The sequence below is a fragment of the Pterocles gutturalis genome, unplaced genomic scaffold (assembly GCF_000699245.1).
Source record: "Pterocles gutturalis isolate BGI_N339 unplaced genomic scaffold, ASM69924v1 Scaffold48614, whole genome shotgun sequence".
Lineage (NCBI taxonomy): Eukaryota > Metazoa > Chordata > Aves > Pterocliformes > Pteroclidae > Pterocles > Pterocles gutturalis.
Genome location: NW_010137550.1, coordinates 16,640 through 41,974, shown reverse-complemented (window position 1 = coordinate 41,974; position 25,335 = coordinate 16,640). Strand labels below are relative to the sequence as shown.

At 35.3% G+C, this 25,335-nt stretch overlaps 1 protein-coding gene across 1 annotated transcript in view; it reads left to right on the top strand.

Annotated features, from left to right (window-relative positions):
• Nucleotides 1-766: 766 nt before the first annotated feature.
• Nucleotides 767-25,335, top strand: part of LOC104468491 (protein furry homolog-like) — a gene marked incomplete at its 5' end in the record, with an annotated part of 36,267 nt that continues 11,698 nt past the window's right edge. The window contains 14 exons of the mRNA XM_010082637.1: nucleotides 767-1,374; nucleotides 1,946-2,043; nucleotides 2,933-3,103; nucleotides 4,089-4,229; nucleotides 6,322-6,519; nucleotides 7,777-7,938; nucleotides 8,224-8,298; nucleotides 9,720-9,896; nucleotides 12,201-12,209; nucleotides 12,547-12,750; nucleotides 13,612-13,782; nucleotides 17,782-18,035; nucleotides 20,251-20,458; nucleotides 22,435-22,584. Of these exons, the coding sequence (XP_010080939.1) occupies nucleotides 767-1,374; nucleotides 1,946-2,043; nucleotides 2,933-3,103; nucleotides 4,089-4,229; nucleotides 6,322-6,519; nucleotides 7,777-7,938; nucleotides 8,224-8,298; nucleotides 9,720-9,896; nucleotides 12,201-12,209; nucleotides 12,547-12,750; nucleotides 13,612-13,782; nucleotides 17,782-18,035; nucleotides 20,251-20,458; nucleotides 22,435-22,584 (2,626 nt within the window). The remainder of the gene's footprint in view (nucleotides 1,375-1,945; nucleotides 2,044-2,932; nucleotides 3,104-4,088; nucleotides 4,230-6,321; nucleotides 6,520-7,776; nucleotides 7,939-8,223; nucleotides 8,299-9,719; nucleotides 9,897-12,200; nucleotides 12,210-12,546; nucleotides 12,751-13,611; nucleotides 13,783-17,781; nucleotides 18,036-20,250; nucleotides 20,459-22,434; nucleotides 22,585-25,335) is intronic.

Genomic DNA, 25,335 nt, shown 5'->3' with positions numbered 1-25,335 from the left:
TCGAGATAGACCACATCTACTGCTTTAATGCTTCCAATATTAACAGAGAAGAGATTTCTTCAGTTACAGCAAGTGCTAGCCTGTCTTAGCCCTCAGATTTGTTGTCCATATATGAGATGTGTAACTTAATAGTCTGAGTCATTTGTGTGTCTCATTACAGTCTGAGTGGTCAGCTCAATGATGTTTTTATCAAACTGAAAAAAAATCCCTAAATGTACAGGCATCTTTATCTGTTTGACTTCATGGCAAAGTTTTTGAAAATGTTGAGATTTCTAGGAATATTCAATTTCTGAGACTCAGAACTGGAAGGTGTTGATTCTTCTAGGTCAGATACTTCAGATAAATATAAGGTAATAAGTATCTAATTTCACTTATTAATTCATTCATTTCTCTGTCACATCTATAAGTAAGTTGGAATGCTAGCTCTTAATTCACAGATAATCTTTTACATGCTATAGGCTAATTTTTCTGATTTTACTGAATTGTTATATAATTCTAGTATTCTGAGATTGCAACAAATAGATTTTGTAGCAGACATAACGGGATGCTACAGTCTTGTTCTTACGCTGTAAGGATATTTCAGTAATAATATAGAAACTCTGTATTTTCATCTATTATAATACTCTTCAGTGATGAAGCAGAATATTCACTCTGTGTGTGTATATTTGATTAGTGTAATATCTTTTTATTTTCTTCCCTTTTTCTAAACTGTATGTTACTAAAGTATTTTGCATGGACTAATACATAATATTGATTTTTCTTTTAGAACTTCATACCATGATTCTCTAATGGGAAACAAGTATGCAGCTAATAGGAAAAGCACTGGACAGATAAATCTAAGCACAAGTCCCATTAATAGTGGCAGTTGTTTGGGATACTACAGCAATACAAGGAGTAATTCTTTGAGACTGAATTTAATCAGTGAGCGGAAATGCGACCGTCGACGGAGCAACACACTAGATATAATGGATGGAAGGATAAATCATGGTGGAGGTTTGGCCAGGACTAGAAGCCTTTCCTCCCTGAGAGAGGGAGGGATGTATGATGTGCAGCCCACTACTGACCCTGTCAACTTGATGGCCACCATATTCTGGATTGCAGCTTCGTTGCTAGAGTCAGATTATGAGTATGAATACCTTTTGGCTCTCAAGCTACTCAACAAGCTTCTTGTTCACTTGCCTCTGGATAAATTGGAGAGTCGGGAAAAGATAGAAAAGGTGCAAAATAAACTGAAATGGAATAACTTTCCAGGCCTTCAGCAGCTTTTCTTGAAAGGCTTTACTTCAGCATCTACGCAAGAAATGACAGTTCATCTCCTCAGTAAACTCATCACAATTTCCAAGCATGCTTTGGTGGATCCTTCTCAGTTAGCAGGTATCTTTAGTAAATGCATGTGTAATGAAAATTTTTTTTTTTCATCAAATTAAGTGTAATCAAAATCAACAATAATTATGCATTTGCCTTAAAAAAAACCCATCAGTTAAATGCTCTAAATGTTACAGAGCTAGATAGTGGGGATGCATCACAGACATCATCTGCCAAGAAATACTGCATGTAAACTTTATGTATTGACTATTAACTTCCTTGAAACTTGCTTACAAGTGAGTTTTAAGAGCATGTATAGTAATTTTTCATGATCTTCTGCTAACTAGCTCAATTAGTAGTATTTTAAAAGTTTACACATTTTAGAAACAATGTGATTGTTCTGCTAAAGCCATCCAGTTTCATAATAGTTTTGCATAATTGGTCTGGTGATTATTTTCATCTTTATGCATATTTATACCTAACACACACATTTATGTAAATTCTAAATACACACACACTTATGTACATGTATGAGTATATATAATTTATATATCGGTGTGAATGTGTCATGCTCTAAGAGTTCTTAAGTCATATTAAAAATCTTTAGGGCTCATATAACTGTGTTTATGTATATGTTTAGGATTTCCCCTAAACATCTTGTGCCTACTTCCTCATCTGATACAACATTTTGATAACCCAACTCAGTTTTGTAAAGAGACAGCTGACAGGATAGCAAAGGTATGTAAAATGGTGCTTGGGGAGAAGTATCTATGAGTTTATACCAGCATTGTTTCTGTATGTTTCTGCTCCCCTATGTAGTACTTCTATGTGATTCTAATAGTAATATAGATATAACTGTAAAAGGTTGTATTTCAAACATGTGATCTAGTTCTAATTTATATAGTTGGACCTTGTATCAACCTCTGAGTTTCCCTTTCTCCATGAAAATGCACGTTTGGCTTATTCTATAAAGTTTAGATATGAAGAACACATTTCCTTATTGATGATATCAATTGCTTTTTCTTATTTGTCTGATTTTTCAGTTTGTAGTTTTAAATGTGAACTTAATTTGTAAGCACACCTTCCTAATTTACTTATGAGAAGGAAGTGATCCTTACCTTTTTGGACTGGTAGGTAGAGAAGAAAAGGAAGTATGTTCTTTTGAGTATTTGTACACATTGATTAACCTTGGAGTATTTCTGAACTGTAGGTCTGCTAAAGCAGTACATGGTAGGCACCAACAAGCTCCAGCCAGACTGGAGGTATGCTGACCTGAAAGTCTGCATTTTAAGGAAGAACTGGGAAAGGGGAATAAGAAAGTGCTGTCTGTTGTAGGAGATGCAGTCGTAACCATCTGGCTGCTCAAACTCTGATATGTGTATCGTGTAACTGCGCGCAGGCCACCTCAAAGGAGTGCATGCCTGATGCAGATCCAGAAATTACTGCTGTGCCTTAAAAGCTACTGTACCAAAATTCAACAGAAACTGTAGGTGTTGCTTGTATGATAAGTTTGATTTTGGTTATTAGGAAAGAGAGTGAAATCTTGGAAAGTGCATAATGACTTGTCAATGCTTAGGTTAAAAATTTGTCATTTCTAATACAATTAAATATCCTTTTCTCTTTTCAGGTTTGTGCAGAGGAGAAATCACCAACTCTTGCCAATCTGGCTCACATGATGAGTTTATATAGTACACACAGTTACTCCAGAGACTGTTCTAACTGGATTAACGTAGTGTGTAGATATTTGCATGACTCTTTCTCAGATGCCACACTTAACCTTGTAACTTATCTTGCAGAGGTAAATTTTTAATAAAAGTGTATCTCATGTTGACAATCTCTGAACAACATCACATTTACTCATTGCCAATTCCTTATTTTTCATTATTCTGAATATTGGGGGGGAAAAAAGCATGTCTTCTGTAATGGGAGAATATATTAAAATGTTCTAGGATATAGAAAAGGGATGACTACTGCCATTTTGGAGTGAAACAATTTAAATGTACCTTGAAATGATCCCTTTTTATGATAGTAGTGTTTCGTAGTAGATATTTATATTCCATACTACATGAATAAAATGCACACGCTGTCTTGGCTTTAGTGAAATATACTTAGTGCAATTTTTAAGAGATCTTTTTTTAGCCAAGTATGCATTTAGAGATGTTGTTATCACAACTTAATAAATAATTTCAAAGTTCAATCAAGTATTGCATAGTATATAATGAAAGACCATTTAAATTATGGAATTCAGTATATGATTCTGCCAGCCATTCGTACAGGAAAACTGTTATTGCCTTTAAAAAAGTACCTTGTGTGAAAAGCTTGTAGAGCTTGTCCTTGAAGTATATCACTTCAAGCTGATGAAGGTATTTTTAAAAAATATTTGTACCTTCTCCTGAATGACTTTATATGTACTTATTTTGTTTGTAAGATTGTGTGTACCAGCCTTCTTTAAGGTGTAATTGTACTTGTTTTTCATTCGACACCATACAGCTTTATGGTGTTGAATTTGTATGAAGACTTCTCTTTAGTAAGACGTGTTTTATTATTAGGTGCTAACAAGTATGTCAAAATTCAGGGAAAAAACTGAATTAGGACAAAGAACATTTTTCTATTGCATTACCTTTTTAATGCTAAAACAGAGTTTTGGAAAACATGAAGTGGTACACAAGTTTCTTGAAGGGAAAAATAAACATGTATGGAACTATATTTTAATGTTTGCTTTCACTTTTTGCTACCATTAAAGGCACTAATTAAATTCTGTCTTTTAAAAAAATTTTTTTTAGCTGTTAGAGAAAGGATTATCCAGTATGCAACAGTCCTTACTGCAGATCATTTACAGTCTTCTGAGTCATATTGACCTATCCACAGCACCAGTTAAACAGTTTAATTTGGAAATCATAAAAGTTATTGGTAAATATGTTCAGGTAGGTATTCTGAAAAACTATAAAAGCCTTTCTGCTTATTATCAAAGTGGTAATGAAATTACATTTGAACCTTTTTGGGAATTAATTTATTCCAGATATTAGAATAGTTGTTCAAAGTCAGATTCGATGGTATTTCATTTTTTGTCCTATGTACTTCAGTTCACTCTCTGCTTATGTATTTGTCCAATTTGATTTACATCTTGTGGGACAAGTTACCTGGGTGAATGTGCATCTTTTTAAAGATAAAGTAAACTCTAAATATTCAGTTAGAGGAGATGATCCTTCAACTATTAAAATATATGGAAATGTTCACTGCTGAATACTGCTCAATGTTTTAAGTATATGTGTTTTCAAAAGGAAGTTTTACAGTTAAATACATGTTTAAATCACTTTCACTAATACATCTATGAGAACCATTAGGATGCACCTTAATGAATTGGAATGCATTTTTTATTAAAGAAAGTCCCCAAAAGATGAACAGCAGTGTTTTGCCCTAGGTAATTTTATCCTTTGTACTTGGAACACAATTTACTGAAAATCTATTTTGCAGAAGAAGGTCTAGCATCTTGCTAAAAGATTTTATGAAAATGCCTGGAGCATAAAACCATTTCAATGTACTTTTTTTTTTTTCTTCTACTTTTCTTTTTTCTTGAATTCCATTGTTGCCAAATGTATTTCAGTCAAATGGTTTAATCATAATTAACCAGGAAAAGTAGTGTTCCTGGATGTTTTGTTATTGATGGATATGTACTTTAGATATTGTGCTCCTGTCACAGTGCATTAGGCTAAATGGAATGGTTAGCATAACTATAATTTTCATGGCCTGATGGCCTTGCTTTGCCTCTAACCTAGATGCAAGCCCACACCTACCATGGAATGTAATCTTAATTAGAAGTAACATCTTCTATCAAAATAGTGGTACTAGCAAAAAGATATTCCAGAGAAGCCTGTGTATTTTTGATACGATAAAACATGTTACTGTAGATGACAAAATGAAAGATCATAAATGAACATGTCTTGATTAAATGTGGTGCTACTAAGCTGATTTTTTTAGTCCTCTGCAATCACAGTGAGTCTTAATAAATTTAAGTTGCTCCAGGATGGTTCAAGTTTGAGACTACTTTCTTTATGTTTATGATGCACAGAAATTCAGGAGATTGTTGAAGACTCTCATGACCTACTTAGAGCCTTGAAAGTGGTGTTTATTTTTTTAATGGAAGAAAAAAAAATATTTTAACAAACATGGCATCCTAATTAAAAAAGAAAAAACCAAACGCCCCCCCCCCAACAAAACAAAAAAACCAAAAACAAACAAACAAAAAAAAACCAAAAAAACCAAAGCAGACAGACATCCTGCTAATTTTAAAAAATGGAAGATTTAAAATTCAGGTAGAATCCTAACATTTTCAGGAGTGTAAGTCTTAACCCTCACAAGATGCTGTGCTTGGTCTAAGTGTCTTCTGTGTCCACAGCCTCCGTAGATGAAACTGCTGAATTATTTACATTACTGTAATCATCTTTTTAAGGAGAGTGCACTTGGACTCTGCCTCTTTTTGTTCTCCTACTTTTGTCCTAGCTTTTTTAAGCATTCCATTGGTCTGGTACTGCATAAAAACCTTGTAAATATTTTTGCCCTTTTTTTTTTTTTTTTTAAGATCTTTGAAATGTGTGAGGAAGTAAATTTTCTCTGTTTCAAATTCAGTGTAAAATAATTAAAGATGCCAGGAGGTGGAAATTGTTTTGCTTTTAAATGCTGTCAGTTTTTATCTTCTGGGGCATGAAGGGCAGATACTTCAGACAATGGTAAAAAAAAGTGTAAATACAGGGAGTGAGGGACATGCAACAGAGTCTGGTGCAGATGGCACTGTGACCTGGAGCTATTGAGCCTGCCTGGCTGGACCTGACCGTGCAGTGTGGGATGACCCAGTGCCTTGCTGCTGCCTTCCCAGCACTTCAAGGTCCAAAAGCTGCCAATGTAGATTAGAGCTTTTGGGTTTGGAAATCTTGCAATGAGTTTTAAATCCTGCCGTACATTAAAAATGGCTGTCTTGTTTGAAGTGATTGTTTTGTGGTTTGTGTGCGTTCTCTTTAGAGTCCATATTGGAAGGAAGCCCTTAATATTTTGAAGCTGGTGGTCTCTCGATCAGCAAGCCTTGTTGTACCTAATGATATTCCAAAGTCTTATGGAGGTGACATAGGTTCTCCTGAAATCTCTTTCACGAAAATTTTTAATAATGTCTCCAAGGAGCTACCTGGGAAGACATTAGATTTTCATTTTGATATATCCGAGGTAATTATTATATTTAAATTACAATGCAATAATGACTTTCTGTTGCAAACTCCCATTTGTTTTCTGTTAGCCTTCTGCTATATGTTTTAAAAGAAATATCATTTTTAAGAATGACAGATGTTGAAGTTTTACATATGTGCAATTAGAGTCATACTGAAAGATAAACTTTGAATTCATTTATGTTGTGTTTTTGCCTTTCCCCCCCCCTTTGAATGTCTGGAGAGTTAATTACTAAAAGTCAATAGGATTATTCTCAAGGGTATTTCAGCTGTGTCAGAGAGCAGGCTAATGCAGCTGGCTGCTGCTGACAGCTGAATGTTCCAGGCTATCATCAAATAAAGGGTTGTGTATTCAAGAGCTGAGAGGATTAAAACCCTGTACTGCAGTTTTGGCGTGATTTTGGAAGGGGAAGAAAATTTAGAGGAGAGAGTAGGATACAGAATATAGGAATCTCAGTGTGAGATGGACACAACTGGGGAAAAACCTCCTGTAGTTAAAAACAACACCCCTAGTCCTTGGTTAGGGTTCATTAGAACTGAAAATAGTGTATTCATACAGCTGATACTCATTTTGTGTCTGAAAAGGGGGCGTAGCCAAAGATGGCAGTGTAATATAGGGATATGAAAATCGTGTAAACTTTAGAAGTAATCAAAAATAAGGGCTCTTAGTTGAAGCTGACCCTAGATAATGATTTGGGATAGAGATGTCTTAGCATTTCTTAAATTGATAGAGTCCTCTCTTTAATTCCTTACTGGAAATTTCAGTGCATGCAGATAATTGGGAGACAAGATGATTTCCCACAGAGTTCATTGGAGTAGCATTTGCTGCCAAAGGGGCTGAATTTAATCTTTGGTTTTCAGAAGTGTGCGTGTGTTAGTGCAGTTGTTGGTCTGTGAAAACAGCCTGTTCATGTCTGTGAATGATTCTGTAGAGAACCTTTGCATCTTTTAAACTTACCACAGTTGTTTTTAAAGTGTGTTTAACAAATATAACTGAATTGTCAGCATAAAATTTGCATGATTCAAAAAACCACAAGTCGACAGAATGGCAGCCTGCTGCTCAGGGTAGAAGTATTCAGCTTTGTATTTGCCAGTGTACCAGTGCTCAGTGGATTAGGCATGGGCTTCACAGAATGCTTAAAAACAAACAAACAAACAGACAAACCCTCCTACATTTTATATAGTACTAAATTCTAAAATGTGTAGTTTTTACTCATATGGATTTGAATTTTAATAAAGTATTTGTTGTCTTCGATAGACGCCTATTATTGGGAATAAGTATGGTGATCAACACAGTGCAGCTGGTAGAAACGGGAAGCCAAAAGTCATTGCTGTCACCCGGAGCACTTCTTCAACTTCATCAGGCTCCAATTCAAATGCGTTAGTTCCCGTCAGCTGGAAGAGACCACAACTATCTCAGGTACATTGTGTCACAAGTACCTTATACATGTATTACAGACAGTATTTATGAATGTATAAAAAAATTGTTGAAATGTAATTTGAAGTCTATATTGTGTCTTAGCAAAACAATAAATGAATATATCATAAACCAAAAGCTAATACTGGTGAAAAGAAAAAATGCTAAGATTATTTTTAGAGTATGTCAGCATGTGGGATGACTAGTTAAAAATGCAGGTGTTTTACATTTTCACCTGGACTTCCAGCAGATGCCTTGCTATGTGATTTTCTGTGGTATATTTTTCAGAGAAGAACTAGGGAGAAGCTAATGAATGTGCTTTCTCTGTGTGGTCCAGAATCTGGTCTTCCCAAGAATCCTTCAGTAAGTGGTGTGATGGTGGTTTGTTTTGATTTTTAAATTCCTGTAGTAAAAACACTATTGTGTTTTCAGGTATTGGATATGGAATCATAAGTAATTAATTACTATTATTTGTTCTTTACTAAACAGGTTTCAAAACAGTATTTAAATTCACTCAAAACTAATGTTGCCATCTCAGTGAATTTAGGTCAGTCTTACAGGGGGAAGGCTATATGTGTTAAAGCAAAGATAAATTACTAAGATAAATTCTTAATTTTTATCTTCTGTGGTTATCAAAACACATCGTCGGATTGGAAATTGGAACTCAGATCTTTCCTCACCAAATTAAATTAGTTGACTACTAAGGAGCTCCGTTGATGGGACTCATCATTAATACGTTTTCTCAACATTTTACATTCTTCACAGGAGAGCAGGACTACACTGCCACTCAAGAAGAGTGTGTTGTGTGTTTGAGGCTGCACGCATGACTTTTCATTGTCTTGGCTAGAAGAGGGGATTGAACTGGGTCTCCCCTGTTCTGACTAAATCTCTTATCTAGTCCATTATAAATAAGATGCACTTCAGAGAGAAGGGGCAGCAATAGCTGAGGACTGCAGGGATGTTGGTGCTGTATTGAAAATACCATAGAATCTATTGAAAATTATCAGTGGATCATATGCCTTCAAACAAACACGGATATCAGTAGGAACAATAGTCTTAACTATTGAGGAAAAATAGGCAAATGGTGTTACTTCTATGTATGGCACAGAAAAGACCCCCACTGAGGTACTAAGCTTAATGGTGGTGATGACATTAAGAGCTTTTAAAATAGAGCGAGTAGCCTACCCTGGTTATCATCTAGGATATTGTTTTTTATTGTGACATAGAAGTTCTTAGCTGGGGAAAAATATTGATGGGAGGTGGATCTAGTGGAGGCGGGTAAAATAAGTAAACTTAGATGCCTAGAAGCTGAAACTGAAGAGATTTTAGAAAATTCAAATGGAAATGAACAGCGAATTTTAATTTGTGAAGATTATAGTCACTGGAAGCCGGTATTGGATGTCTTTTTAAAGATATACAGTCCTTCCACAAAAATTTGTAGGCAGAAATGATATGACCTGTGTCATGTGGATGATTATTATGAGGATGGATTTTTTGTTCTTAAGTTTGACTAATATTGTGGTTATGAAAATGAAGGTTCAGGAATATATTCTTCTCTATTTATGCCTCTCAGATTGAGAGAATGATATAATTAGTTTAAAAATGTAGTTTAAAATCCAACTAGTCTTGAAACGAATTGCAGTCTGCACTTGCCCTAGTATTACCATTATAGTGGCAAGCTAGCTGCCACTAATGCCATTAAATTGCAGGAAGCAGGATAGCTGACTTTAGCTACAAGTTACACAAGTTGGAGTTTTTATTTCTATTTTTACCCATCTCTGCAGGTTGTGTTTTCTTCTAATGAAGACTTGGAAATTGGAGATCAACAAACTAGTCTTATTTCAACAACAGAAGAAGTGATTCAAGAGGAGGAAGTGGCTGTAGAAGACAATACCAGTGAACAACAATTTGGTGTTTTTAAAGACTTTGACTTTTTAGATGTTGAACTGGAAGATGCAGAGGTGAGACCTTGGGATTTCTTCTGTGTATTTCCATTGGAGAACGTTTTAAAAATTAGGTTATGTTGGTGCAATTCTAAGGAATTGGCAGCTCTTCTAACTAATCCAATTGGGAAAAATTTATGACATGATTGAACTTGACTTGCATGATAAAGAAACCTATGTAACAAACTTTTCAGTGTTAAGTTGTTGCAATTGTTGGGTGTTTTTTACAGGAGGGCTGAGATTTTGGCGGGGAGGTTAAGTGACTTAATCTGAAAGTGAAGTGATGTGACAGTATAAGCCAATGACAGGATGCACAGCTTGGTATGATGCAGTAGAAAACTTAGTTATGGAACAATATGTTAAGAAAATGGCTTAATTTTTACTCCTGGTATATTTCTGCAATTTGAAAACATGAAGAATAGCTTTCAGAGTTAACAACTGTAAAATATACTATCTCATTACATGAGATTGACTTGGTCACCATAATTGCTTGCATTGACTTTTACATTATATCTGGTTTGTTGCAGTTCTTACATTTCCTCCACTTCTCCTCCTATCAAAAAAGAGAGAGAGGAGGTAAAATAAAATTAAATATCAAGAAATAGTAAAGATCCGGTTAACAGTTGTTACTTGCTTGGAATAAATAAAAGGATTCACTCAGAATTTGCTAGGGCTTTAAAGTAGGAATGTAAAAGGACTGGGGAGAAGAAATCAAATGCTTTGTAGTTTCTTTCAGTGCTTTTGTTACAGTCCATACAAAATATTGAATTAGCAATGGAGACCTTTGCAGGTCATGAGTCAACAAGCTGCTAAGAAGAGTATCTGCCTAATCTAAAACCTAAGATTGTTGTTCTCCTGATTAATCTAGCCTTTTTTAGAAAATCTTGCTTTTTTCACCCCCCTAATACTTTAGTTTTAGATCCCTTCCTACATGATTCCTGTGTATTGCTTCACTTCAGCCAATATTTGCATCTTCTAGGAAAGCTACAAGCTCATTATGGTCTGTTACAGATATGTGAGCACACACTGTATTGATACAGTTTCCAATATTGAATGCAAGTAGTCAAACAGTTCAGAATCATCAAGGCTCAATAGTAGGAAAATATTATTTTAATTTTGCAGGTAGGATGCCAAAAGTTGAAAACTTTGCCAAACCAAGCTAATCTTTAACTTCATTTTGTGCATTTAATAGAAGATCATAATGAAGAAAACAAGTTTCTCATTACCTGCCTGTGTGCAACCCATAGTGCTATACTGGGGGGGGGGAAGTACAGCTTGTACAAAATTACGGTGTTACATATAAATTGTGCTCTTGATATAAGAGCAGCCTTTGCACCAAAAATACAGGATGTTCTTTGTTGCTAATAATTAAATGTCGATGGTATTAACTGGGCTTTTACATTAAAATCTGAGTAACACTTAGATTAAATTTCAAGTGCTTCAGTCCACAGTACTTTTTGTGATTCTTTTGCTCTGCCATAACTACTCAGCTTTTTTGGAGTAAAACAAATCACTAAGAGAGAAAGAGACCACAAAACATTGCATTTGCTTTGTATATTTAATACAACATGATGATCTGTTAAGTCACCAGAAGAGACACCCACTCTGTTAGAGCGGTTTTGGAACCCATGGTTGCACATCTGGGGCTAGATGCGGTGTTTTCAGAACTCTTTGTAGTCTGGTGAACTGATCAGATTTTGCATCCTACTAAGATTAATTGTTGAAGGTTGACAAAGTGCCTGAGAAGATCAAAGTTTGTTACTGTACTTGTGAATTAAAACACTAGTGTTTTTAAGATACAGATTTCACTTGGATGTTGATTTATTGAAACGCAAGTATCTCAGCTTTAAAATGTGCATACAGAAAAGATCCAGCTATTGGTGATTAGCGTGCATTTCATAAAACTGACGCAAAACAGTTAATGAAGACATAGGTTTTTCTACAACCTGTATATAATTGGTGTTGATGATGCTTTGTCAGTTGGATGTGGTCAGTTCAGATTCATGTGTGTTAGTTAAAGAATTTCATCTGGTGTTTGTTGAAACAGTTGCTTTAAATGTTATACTAGAGAAAATGTATCATAAGCATGCTGGTTTTAGTGTTTTGTCATCAGTTTGTTTATTTTTTTAATCAATCTCCCATTAGAAAAAGAAATTATTTTAAATATTAGCTTTTTGACTAAAGCTTTTTTTCAGAGCTTGAATCAGTCTTTTACTGTTGGCAAATCTTATGTAATAAAACATTTTTCCCTGGTTCTAGAGTATCTTTAAGTGTTTGTCCTCGTTCTTTCTAATTATGTGTGTTTTCCTTTTTGCTAACCAGGAGCTGCAGGTAAGTTGCAGCCTGGTGCCCTGGCTTGTTGATCTGTTGTTGTCTGTGGTGTGTTTGTACTTTGTAGTCAGATATATAAAATTGATACTGATACAGCTCTAGATTATATATTGAGTTGCTTTCCAAGAAGATATTCAAAAGATTTCTCCCTCGTTTGCCATATATTTTAATTTATCTACAAACATCATTTAATAAGGTATTTAAAATTTTAATAAAATTAAAGGGCTGATTGAAACTCTGTTCATAACGCATTCAGGACTTGTGTTTTCTGTGTTGCATTTGTGTATGAATTTTATTGTGTTGAAATTTGTACCTACATATGTGTTTTTTATTACAGGGTGAAAGCATGGACAATTTCAACTGGGGCGTTCGTAGGCGCTCTCTTGACAGTATTGACAAAGGAGACACACCATCTCTTCAAGAATGTCAGTACTCTGGTAGCACACCCAGCTTGAACTTGACCAACCAGGAAGATACTGATGAGTCTTCAGAAGAAGAAGCAGCTCTCACTGCAAGTCAGATACTGTCTCGTTCACAGATGGTAAGTTATTTTTCTGTGAAAGGAATTGGAGAACTTAAGCTTTCATTTGGACTTTTAATGGATAACTATGGCTCACACTTTCAGCCTAAGTGAACTAAAGAGGAACTAAATTAAGGTGGCTAAGCTTCTTTTTCATAACAACATCAGTGGAGGGATGGTGGTACATAACAGGTTTATAATTCTAGTACAACATTCATTTTTGTTGTGTCTTTATACTTACTATATTTGTTTAAGGAGAAAATTGCATGTGTTATATATAAAGTGTGTGCCTTTGTGGATTCCTTGCTTCAAAAAAAGCCAAAATACTAAATAAGAGCAGTAAGTGATCCTGTGGGAGCCTCAGTTGTGTTTAAACATTGAAATTGCTAATTTAATTATGGATTTTGAAGTGTGCGTATGTATAACTGAGGAAAGTCAAGAATGCTGGCCACTCAGAAGTCTCTCTGCACTACATAAATGAAATTAGGTAAAAATACTGGATGGAGAGCAGCAGGGATAGTATGCCACTTGTCAGACTTTAGTCAAAGTTTGTATTACTCTTGCCCCTAACAAAGAGCTCTGCTGTTCAGCGTTTTCGGTCTAAAATTTCACCGGTGCCAAAGACCTTTAAAAGCAAGAAAGGAACTAATTTTCTAGATCCCAAGGATACCTTCAAACTTCTCTTCAACGTTAAATGTTACAGAAATGCATGTGATGCTTGTAATGGTTTTAGTGTAAGGCTGTGAAACTCGTCATATGTAAGTAAATTCAAATAGCTAACCATACTGAAACAGCCTAGTTCAAAACTAATGTGTGTTTCCCTGTAATCTACATAGTTGATGAAGTATGAAGAATTTCATGTTTCTTTCTTTTCTGTCTTAGTTAAACAGTGATTCTGCCATAGACGAGACAATATCAGATCATGCTGGTTTATCACTTCAGTCTCAAGATTCCACTAGCAGTGTGGGAACTGAAGAGGTACTTCAAATCAGAACTGAGACCCCAAGTTTGGAGGCTTCTCCTCTAGATAACTCTAGCAACCAGCTGCCTGAGGTGGGGAGAAATGTGGGCTGGTGCATGGCTGATTTGGGCTCCTTCTAGTGTTTAGTATCAACTTTGGCTTTCTTTTCAACTGAATTTTCATCTGTTACACTGATTATTTGATTTGCTTTTAATATTTCTAACCTGTTGGAATGTTCTTAGAAAATGTTCCTTCAGTATGAAAACTACTTGGGATGGACTGAGGGAACTTACTTACCACAGGTTAAAAATATTCTTGAAGGGCTGATAATGATAATTTCAAGGTGCAGAATGAAAATAGGCTAATACTCAAGATGCTTTTACTTGATACAGTTCAAATCCTTCTTTCAAATACTTTTTTTCCCCTCCCCCCCACTTTTTTTTTTTTTTTTTCTTTCTTTGGGTTAATGTGATTGGTGCTATATGGGAATAAAACCTCAGGCCAGCTGTGTTAGCAGTTGGTTCCATTAAATAATCCTTTAAAAAGGACCACAGATGCTAGTGGTATACTTTTTTGGAAAGCCCTCTGTGGACTGAGACAGAGTTCAAGCTAATGGCCACCTGCAAATCTGTAAGTATTTCAGTTTGTTTGTTGATTTTTTAAATCTTTTGCATAATTTAAAATAAAACTCATCTGCTACAATTCGTACAATATTTAGCAGTTGTAGCTAAGACCTCAATATGTTGGGTTTTTTTCTTGAATTTGAAGTGGCTGGGTTTGGGTCGACATTTTATCTCTTCAGGTAAAATTATTGATGCTACTGGCAATCTCATTTTTATTTGGACTTGCATTGCTAATCCCATGTTTAACTAAAAGAACATACGGTTTTACTGAGTTTTCCAGGAAGATAAGTTATTCCTATGTGTAGGAATAACGAGTGCATGGTTTACACTTAAGAATGAGTCTTTGGCCAACCACGTTTAAACAGTCTACTGACTGGTTTGTGTGACTGGGGTTTCTCAACAAAGGCTGTAGTCCACCTATTTGCTACCTAGAAATCACTCGTATTAACAGGCAAACCACCCACCTAGCTAACATTTAATGAAGGTAACTCTTAAGAACAAAAGACATATTTAGAGTACAACAAAGGGAAAGTGTGAGTGAGTGGTTTCCTGTGATAAAATCTTCACCTTCTAAAAGTGTGATATTGTAACTTTTATAAAGCAGCCTTTTCCCTAATTTTTCATGTTTTTTCCATTATGATTATCTATATGGGGTTTTTTTAAAGTGTTTTGGTTACACTGCAGTTGATAAACTGTCTTAACTTTGTAGAGCACGTGTGCTTAAATTGTCAAACAGGTTGATCTGTTAGCGCTTCATCTGCTTGTCTACAACATGCATTTTTGTTCCAATAGAGTTTTGGGTGAGGAAGAACACTTAATCTGGATTTTTTTTTTTCCACATTGGATGGATGTTTTATGTTAGGATTTCAAGAGGGAGAGGTGCTATATGAGCTGAGATTTTATAGAATGAAATTCACTGTGATTGAATTTTTATCCTCTCCATTATTCACTTGTGGTACATTCTGAACTGTAACTCATTTTTTTGTTTTCATAGTTCTTTTTGAGACTGCCTGTATACTTGGAGTCATTGTTCTTTGCTCCCTTTAGAAAATCACTATACTTCTGATAATCCAGGTGAAAACAATCCCACAAAAAATCACCAATATCATTAAAAATGATGAAAATATTTAAACTGGGCTTAAAAAATTTCATGAGTAAGCTGCATCCAGAGAAAATTACTATATTAAAAAAAAAAAAAAAAGACTGCAAATGCATATAATTGCAATAGTTAATGTGATGTGTTCCAGGTTTATTTTGTGCTTGTTAGAATGTGGGATTCAGTCAAATACGTATGTTTTCTTTAAGCACAGTTCAAACACTCAGCTACCTCTCTACAAGAATTAGATATCTAGTTGGATTTTGTTGCTAAAAAGGAGAGCTGGCTTTATGCCTCTTAAGAATGAGCTTGAAAATATGGACACTATCAACTCTGAAAAATTTCTGAAGCCAGTAAAACAAATTTTGTTCCAAGTTCTTATACTGCACAACTCATGGCATATTGCATTGTTTTTTCCTATGCTCATATGCTTTATATATAAACTCTTTCAACACAGGTATTTCATTACATGCCAAGTGTCAAGTTATCAAAATGTTTTTAATTGAAATAAATAGGTATCAAAATTTATCTAAGGTAAAATTTAAAAATTGAAGCCATTACTTAAAACAAAGTGTGTGTGCTGGTCAGATGAAGGTGAGTTCCTTGTTTCTCTTGTAGGGGTGCTGAAGAGTTAAATAGTTAATTGAATGTATTTGGCTGATTTATGATAATAGCATGTATCTTTGCAAAAAGGACATTTCACGTTCCATTTGGGAATTTACAGTCTAGCTTACAAGAAAATTTTCAATTTTGTACAGTAAGGTTTACAAGCTTAAGTATATGAAAGTTTCTGACTAAAATGATTCTGTTTTACTCCCTTGCACTGTGGGTTTATGAGGGTATGGTTTACTAGAAGTAATTTTCCTTATGTTCTGTGGAGTTGTCAACTATATACATCACATTTTTAAGATACTTAAAGAACATTCATGTTGGTGGTAAAGACATGTCCAGTGTTACACGGAAGACTTCAGAAATCAGGAGTCGTGGCACTGTGAAGTCTAACGTAGCTGTAAATTTAACTAGTTATTAGCACTTACACTTCTAGAAAATGTTTATCTCTCACGTGTACATCTACCAGACATGATCAGTGCAGTTCTGTATCGCATGTTAACATCTATAGTAGAAATGGACCACTGCTTGAATCCAAATTATTTTGCTGTGGTATTGTAAAAGTGTCTTGTGTTCCGATGTACCTTATTCGCTCAGTGTGACAAAGTGGCTGGTCTGTGCAATAAAGTTCCAGATTTAACTTTTACAAAAGAGGCATTAGAAGTGAGGTCACTAGCTGTGTGAAATTACAGCAGTGCCACATTGAGGAGTACCATCGTCAAAGTGCAATAAGGTTAGGATCACTGCGAAAGAAAATGATAGTGTTCTGTTTAAAGCTGCATTGTCTTTTTTAATATGTGTCGTTATTTATCTGTCAGAGAATCTGTTTAGACTGATGAAAGTCATGAAGTGATGTGTATGCTTAGAGGCTGTCCAAAGGTTTGTTGACCAGTCTTGGATATGCCAGTAGAAGAAGACCAGCACACTAAGAATGAAAATGTGTGATAATTTGTGCCTTTAGGAAACAACAAGTACAAGAAAGTGTTATTTTTATAACACAGAAAAATCCAGTAAAAGATTTCAAATTGATTCATTGTAAATTAACTAGATCTGAATTCCTCTGTTCGATATAGCGATATTAATGAGTATAATGTTAATGGAGGAAGAGGGAAGAGAGAAAGGGTCATTCTAATATTACCTACCTGAGTTTATTACTCTTCTCTTTATAATTGCCAGTGATTGAAAGCCTACATACAGAGATTCAGAGTTAAACCCGTAAAGCTCCCCATATTAACAGTAATGGCAAAAAAAAAAAAAAAAGGTGGAATGTCCTTTTTCTGTTGTTCATCTGTTACACTGTTGTTCAGTTATGCTGTAGAAACTTGTTGAAATGGAGAGTGGAAGGGAGAAGAAATGTTCTGTACTGATTCCAGACTCCAAAGCCAAGCATGAGGCAGTAATTCTGGTCCTTACCTAGAAAAGTAAAATATTAAAGTCTTCATTGTGTTCTAAGTATGTTTGAGGCTATTTGTGGATACTTTTCTGGGAGTGTTTTCTTAGCAGATCTAATTGATTGTATTTGCTATAAATAATAAGTCATATTCTAGGATATTAATGTTATCCAGAAGTTATTAACATTGCAAATAGACTGCCTGTCTTTTCTCAAGTAAAACCATGTGAACAGTCCAAAGAGCTGAAGGATTAAAGTATAAATGGATATTTGTAAACTGTTTTTTATAACTCTGTTACTTTACCATAACAAAAACTGATAAGAATACATAAGCCCTGACAATAAAAGTAATAAAAGTATTTTTGATTCACAGGAAGGCAGTTCAGCAGTAAGGGATGAACAGGTTAGCACTGCTAGTGAAGACACTGGGTCGTATCTACTACAAGAACAACAAGACTGTCTGGTCTGTCATGAATCTCTTGAGTTGGAAGAGACCCCAGAACTGACAGAGGCAGCAGCTCCTGAGAGCTATTCTGAATCTATCTGTGAAGAGGATGTCACTCTTGCTTTGAAAGAGCTAGACGAGAGATGTGAAGAAGAAGAAGCTGACTTCTCTGCTTTGTCTAGGTAAGATTAATGTTGGTTCGAAGTAACAGAGATTACATGTTATCAAGTGCATGAATCAAACAAAGTAGGCTTTCTTATGGTGTGGCTTTTTCCATGAATTCCATAATACAAGTACCTAAAATAATGTTTTGTGTATCTGAAATAATGGTTGATTGGTTTTGCCTGTTATAGCAAACACACTCACTGGTTTGCTCAGCAGTTGTTTCTGGTACATGGAAAACAGCTTTGCAGGAAAAGATGAGAATTATTGAATAAAAGAAATCTAATACATTTCATCACTATCAATAGGCTAGAAATGTGAAAAGAGGTCAGGGTATTTTGGAACGTTTTCTTGGCAGCCACAAGCTGCAAGCAGTGTAACACGGAAAAGCCTTTGAACTGCTCTGAATTATGGCGGAACCTATTTTGGCACCCAAAGACAGGAGAAAAATGTTAATTTGGTTTTTTTTAATCAAAGCTCTTGTAGGAGTTAGGCCAGTTTTTCTTTGAATTAGCCCAAGTTTTATTTTCAGGGCTAAGGTTAATCAGTCTTTTGTCTCTTGTATATTTCTAAGACATTTTAAAGTGAAATCATGTTTTTCCATTTTTTAATATGGAGATCAAAAATAACTATTGGGTTACAGTTAGCCCTAGCTGTTTGAGTCATATTTAAAGCGAAACACAAAGTCCTTTGAAGGTAACAGTCTAAGAAGGAGGGAAAACAAACAAAAACACAAACAAACAAACAGAGAAATAAAAACTACAAACAAACACCACAAACCAATAAAACCCCCAAACCAAAACAAACAAATTCCAAATTGTTCATAGGCTTGTTCATACTTAAAATTTGTTCAGAAGTTTGTACTGAATAATACATAGACTTAGTGCATATAGGAACATAGGCTTAGTGTACATTCTGTCAGAGATATCATTGAAGGAGCCTTTTACAGAAAAGGACACAAGAGGAGCTGTGAAGGACCAAGTCATTTGAGAAGGTTCTACTGGGAGAGGAGCAGAGAAATTGAATCTTGTAATCCCATATGCAACCTACTGCAATATGCCTTGCAAGCGTTAAAGGCTGGTGCCAGTTAACAGCAGTTTATTTTCTAATGTGCAACTGAAAAATCTCTTAAGGCTTTCATTTGTTCACACTAAGCAAACAAAAGAAAAACTCCATAGCTCTAGTTTGAAGAGAGACATAGGTGTTTGTTTATAGGGTTGGTACATCAGTTAGAAAATACCTGAAAAATCTTTTTGAAGCTTTGCTTACAGATATTATTCAAAAGGATTGCATCTTAGCTTTTTAGCTTTGTGCTACTAAAATGAATGTACCTAAACACAGCACCCACCCTTCTTATTTAAGACATGTTTAAGTCTTAAGACATACTTGGTTCCACTGTGAATGAGGTGGTTGTTATAGAGAAAAATGGCATGTGTTAAAAAAATTATTTTAATAAACTATGTATACTTGGAATCTTGTCACATGTATTTTTGCTATGTAAGTACAATTATACAAGAACAAGTGTCAAAATGTATCATTCCTTGTAATACAGAAAATTTTAACAATGAAGTTAATGATTGCAAGTAGTAGCATTGATTAATTTATAGTTTGATATTTTTATTGGATGTTTGGTGTCTAATGGGAAGTATGACTGCAGAATGCTCTTTGAACAAAGGGCCGTTAAACTGATCGCCCATGAAAATGAAAGCGTTCCAATCTATCTCCATTCACTTAAGATGTTACTTAAGACAGTTATAAAGTAGGATTACACTGCTAAATGAGCTGTTGTGTTTCTCTTAATGAAAGCTAGAATTTGTTATAGATATTTGTGGAACATATGTTTAGATAAATAAAAATTTGAAGAATTGAATGTTAATTCAGTTATTGTGGGCAAGAAAAAAATATCAGTTTCTGAGTGATGTGTGTATATATATAGTGCTGTGTATAGCTATACATAACCTACACATAGCCCTCTGTCTGTAGGTATGCATAGAAATAACGTTTTAATAGACTTCGGATGTATTTGAGAGTATAAGCAATTTTTTATATTGCAATAGCAGAAGTTTTTTATTTTTTCACTCTTTTCTTGGTTCATAGTTATCTTAGTTGATTGATTATTTATTTTGCAAAACACTGTTTTGAATTCCAAATTCTTTTTTTTTCTTACCAAAATGAAGGGGTTTTTTCATTAAAAAAAATCCCAAGGAGTTAATTTCTGTTGTTTGTTATTTATAGCCAAGATGAAGAAGAACAGGATGGTTTCCCAGAAGTACAAACTTCCCCACCTCCTTCACCATTTCTTTCTGCCATATTGGCAGCTTTCCAACCAGTGGCATATGATGATGAAGAGCAAGCCTGGCGCTGCCACGTCAATCAAATGCTGTCAGATACAGATGGATCTTGTGCTGTCTATACATTTCACATCTTCTCAAGATTGTTTCAGGTCAGTGAATTGCCAGTGCATGGTTGTTTGTCCGAAATCCTTTTCTCCTGCTTTCAAACCTATTCTTCCCCTCCATAATTGCAAAGGCCACAAGATTACGGTAGCAAGAAGCCTTAGAAAGCAAATCAAAAAAGCAGACAAAAACCCCACGTTGGTGAAAGATTGTTATCTAGACATATGCTATTTTTACATGTATTAGCTGCTGTATTCATTGTCTAGGAGAAAAAAAAACATCTCAAAAAAAACAGTTCAGGGTTTCTTGTAAGCTCTTAGTTCAGGTTCTGTCCCTTTTATTTTCTGAACATCACCCAGGTTGTGTGCTGATTACAGAATTAATGACTTCCTCCGGGGTTTTCTATGGGATTCATTATTAAAGGATCACAGCATGACAAATGTTAATGAATTTATCTTGCATCTGTCTTGTGAGAAAAGGTTTTTTCTGCAGAGAAGTAATTGAAACACCAGGAGATCCACTAAAGCTGGAAGTTTCAAATGCATCTCTGTATTTGCCTCAGATCTGGTATCCAACACAAAATGCCCATGTCTTAATTTTTCTGGCTCCCTCCTCCCTATATGGAGGGCATGGGTTTTTTACGCTTTCAAAGTGGTAACACTTAGATATACGTAATTCTCTGCACCTTCTTATGGGACAGGAGAAGCACAATTAATCCATTTTATTTATGGGCAACGTGCCGAGTGAGCCAAGAGCAGATTCAGTACTACAAACCAAGACCTTATGACTCCATCCCTTTCTTATATCTCAAATACTATTTTTTTCTGCTGTTTGGTATATCATAATACGTTTCTCAGTGAAAGCCTCACTTTGTTTCACCACACTAGCATGCATTTTATCCCATATGTATGGGCAGGTTCAGGGTTAGTACCATGAAGTAACTTACGTGTGAAGAATTCATACTCTACCGTATCTGTGGAATAACTTGTTTGAACATCTATACCTATTTTCCATTTTTAGCTGAACTAAGTATTTTGCCACATCACTGTGAAATTCCTGTTACTGGTTTTAGATTTTTTGTCTTTTTGCTTCATCTAGACATCACAGGTTTAGTTTCTCTGTATTATACCAAAGCTTAGCTGCAGTTGCTTTTCATGCATTCATTTGTTTCCTGAAAGCGGTAAAATGGGAGTTCATATTCTCTTGTGTTCATTAAAGAGGAAGCTAGAAAGAAAGGTGAAACTTTCTGTGGCTTGACAGGATAGCCCTCAGTCATCTCGAGAGGTGGATACTCTGGGAAAAGGGGCAATAGCACTCCAGGGCTGGAGCCTGGGCAAAGAGATATTCCTGAGGAGTTGTTATGGGGTACACAGGAGGGTTAAAATTATTAAATGAGATCCTGGAGGCCTTGTTTGACTGGACCTTTCCATTTTGCCTTCTGGCTCCTACACTATGTTTACCTTTGCATCTGTAAATATCATCTTTGTATAGTTTTATTCTACATGTAACTTTCTAGAATTTATTAAATAACGTATAGCAAAGCACAATGTTGTATTAGGCCAAGCTGACAGTCTGCATAGTCGAACACGATATACATAGGACTGATTTTTGAAGAAGGTAGAAACCCTGCGGGTAGCAGTTCTGGACACAGATTATGCTATGTTCTCACTTGGAGAACTGTGCATAATTTTCTGCAACACAAACACTTGAAAATGAATCTTACTACTATCTATACTGCACGAAGACAAATAATCATCCAGCTATGCTGATGCTAAAGGCCTAGATGTGAAAGGAGTAATTGTCTTTATAGATACCGGCCCGTTTTATTTATTGATCGATTGCATTTTCTGGAACTAGTTTTATATAAATATTCAGAGGAAATTATGTATTAGTTTGTAATTTAATGACAAAATATATGCTGTCATGATGGAAATTTGCCCTGAAATTCTTAATCAAAAAAGCCAGAGGAGGAGGGGTACTAAAATACATTGTAAAATAAACGTTTTTCTGATTTGATTTGTAGACCATTCAAAGAAAGTTTGTATCTATAACAAATGATTCAGTCAGCTTTCTTGGCGAAAGTCTACAGCGCATTGGAAAAAAATTTGAAAGTTCTCTGGAAGTTATGATGTTATGTTCAGAATGTCCGACAGTCTTTGTGGATGCGGAAACGGTAAAAATCACATAAATTTACATGTTGAAATATCTGTCTGCTTAAGCATTGTTTTGTAGCACACAAAATTATGCTTTAACATTTGAAAAATAGCAATGCTTGGGAAGATTTTCAAAGGTTTGAATAATGTGTTAATTGTATGCCTTTTAAAAGGTTCCTCTCTAATGTCACTAGTTGAAACATCTGAATAATTTTGGGATGTTAAAAAAAAAGATGCTTTTTAGAATTGAAATCAGAAAGAAATTAAAATGTTAGGTGACCACTATGTACCACAAACATTTGAAAAAAGAAGTGAGAAGTGCATTTTCTTGAAAATAACCTCCAGTTGTAAAAATGAACAATACTGATACTAGATATAATTTAAATTCCCTTGCTGTTCTTTACCGTCCCTCCTTTTTCATATTTATTCTATATTGTTTGTACAGAGAAGAAAAAGGAAGACTACTTATCTAGCACCAACTTTGCCTTTTAAAATTCTGTTGTTTATGTATCTCTTCAATGATGCACTAGAAAAACATTCTAGCTACAAATATACAATGAAGGTTTTGAATTGTTTGTTATGCAAGTTGAAATCTTGGATTATAATAAATATTAATATGAGAAGTCAACTCAATCTTCAGCAGCAGTCAAAAAAAGCTATGCTAGAATGATCAAGAAAAGAGATAGCAAGACCAAAAACATCATTGAGCTAATGTACATATCCCTGGTATACCAACATCCTGAGTTTTTGGGGCAGTTCTGGTCCCCTGTTCTCAGAGAAGATACAGCTGAACTGGAAAAGATTACAAGCCAAGATCACAAGGATTATGAAATAAGTGGAATGGCTTCCATATGCAATACAAGTATGCAGGCTAGGATTTTTCAGCCCTTTAAGAGAGAAATGTGTTCATGGATGTCTTGGTTATCATGGAAAAGTGCTAGAAATTATTGTATTGTCATCTTAATTGATGTTAAGGGTGATCAAATTAAGCTAGCAGTGATTTACAAAACATAGAGAACCAAATCCTGCATGTGATACATAAACTGTGAAACCCTGTCCTTTTTTACAATGTCTGTTCATGTTTTCAAAAAGCAGCTAAAGAGTTATATGAAAGAAATAGCCCTGAATAGATTTTTGAATATACAGAACACATTGACAGAGGCTAAGAGAGCATTCTGGAGCAAGTGGATCACCACATGCTTGCCCTATTTTGCCCTTCCTTAAGCAACTGCTATTAGACATTGTCAGATGGGGGACTGAGATAGATGGATCTTTGGCCTTGACCCAGTTATGAGACTCTTCTCCTGACCTGTTTTTTTCCCTTGGTGCCAAGGGGGTACTTTGCTCTTATGCTCTCACTTAAAATATGGGGACTAAAAAGCATGATATGGATGGTGCATTTCAAGGAAATAATATGTAATGGTTTTTGTTTAACTTATACCACTTTAAAAGCAGTAGAAATTAACCAAAAGAATAAATTTCTTTGGGATAAGAAGCCACAAGAAGTGTTAAACTAGTGGCTACCTAGAACAGCATGTGTGTTTTAAAAATAAATGTGTGTATATATATTAAAAAAGACAAATATAAAAAAGTAATAATAAATATTATATATATGCACACAAGTATACAGACTTGTGTGTGTATGTGCATATGTATGCTCATACGCAGATTAACGTTGTTACATTGGCAAACACTGTGTAGATAAGTCTTTGCTCTACAAGTAATTTCATTGAAACAAACCTACTTGTTTGTCAGATCACTTCTCACTAAGAAAGAATGGCTAATCCAAAATGCACAAGTCCTTGGTTTCCTGATGTCTACTCATGCATACGAGATTGACATTTGACTTTTGATTCATTCAGAAAGTAGTTTTCAGCAGAAAGATGCCCCCTTACACCAAAGCACGGTTCACTGGTGAACAGAGAGTGCAGAGCGGCATTGTGCCATGGAGCCATAGCTTGCTTCTTGGTTGATGTGGGGATAGAGGTTGTGAGTAGTATCTTAGTATGGTGGTAGAATAATGATCTTGATGCACTTGGAAGAACGTGTAAGCATCATTCCCACCCCTGCCTGAGTAATGTGGGATACTGTGACTCCCTGTGCCACAATTTTGTCATGCGCTTGCACTTTCAAGCTGACCAAGAGGTACGAGGGATTGGAGATAAGCACAGAGGTCTTAATGTGTGCAAGGAATGACCAGTGTGAGGGAGGAAGCATATGATGGTCAAGGCACGATTATTACAGAAGTGGCAGGAGAATGATTAATAAGAAAAACCCAAGTGGAAATAAAACTACAGGGAGAAATGGTGTGGAGTCAAAGCTGAGGTAGCAGCCCCTGTGGGGAAAAAGAGATTTTGAAACAATGTTGAAAAAGGCAGAGTCATTAATGGTAGAAAATTCTTCAAAAATCCAGCAGTTCCTGCTTTGACAATTCCTGGTTCCTACAGACTGAAGCCTTTCCTGGTGGTATAGTTCGTATATTGAGAAGGGCAAGTAATCCTCACTGGGCACTCCTTAGGTTGCTACAGGAGCAATCCAGCAGCACCTTTTTTTCCTGCTGCAGCCTATTCTATTTACACTAGCTGTGTGAATATCAAATACTCTTCTTCTTTTTGAAAGATCTAAAAATCTCTTTTGAAATTTTTCTTCCACATGTGAGCTAGGTACTCCTCTTATTTTGGAATCAAAACTGCTGTTCACCAATTTAACTGATACAGCTACATGCATTAGTATACTAACTCAAAGGTGTCACAAATAATCCATACCCAACT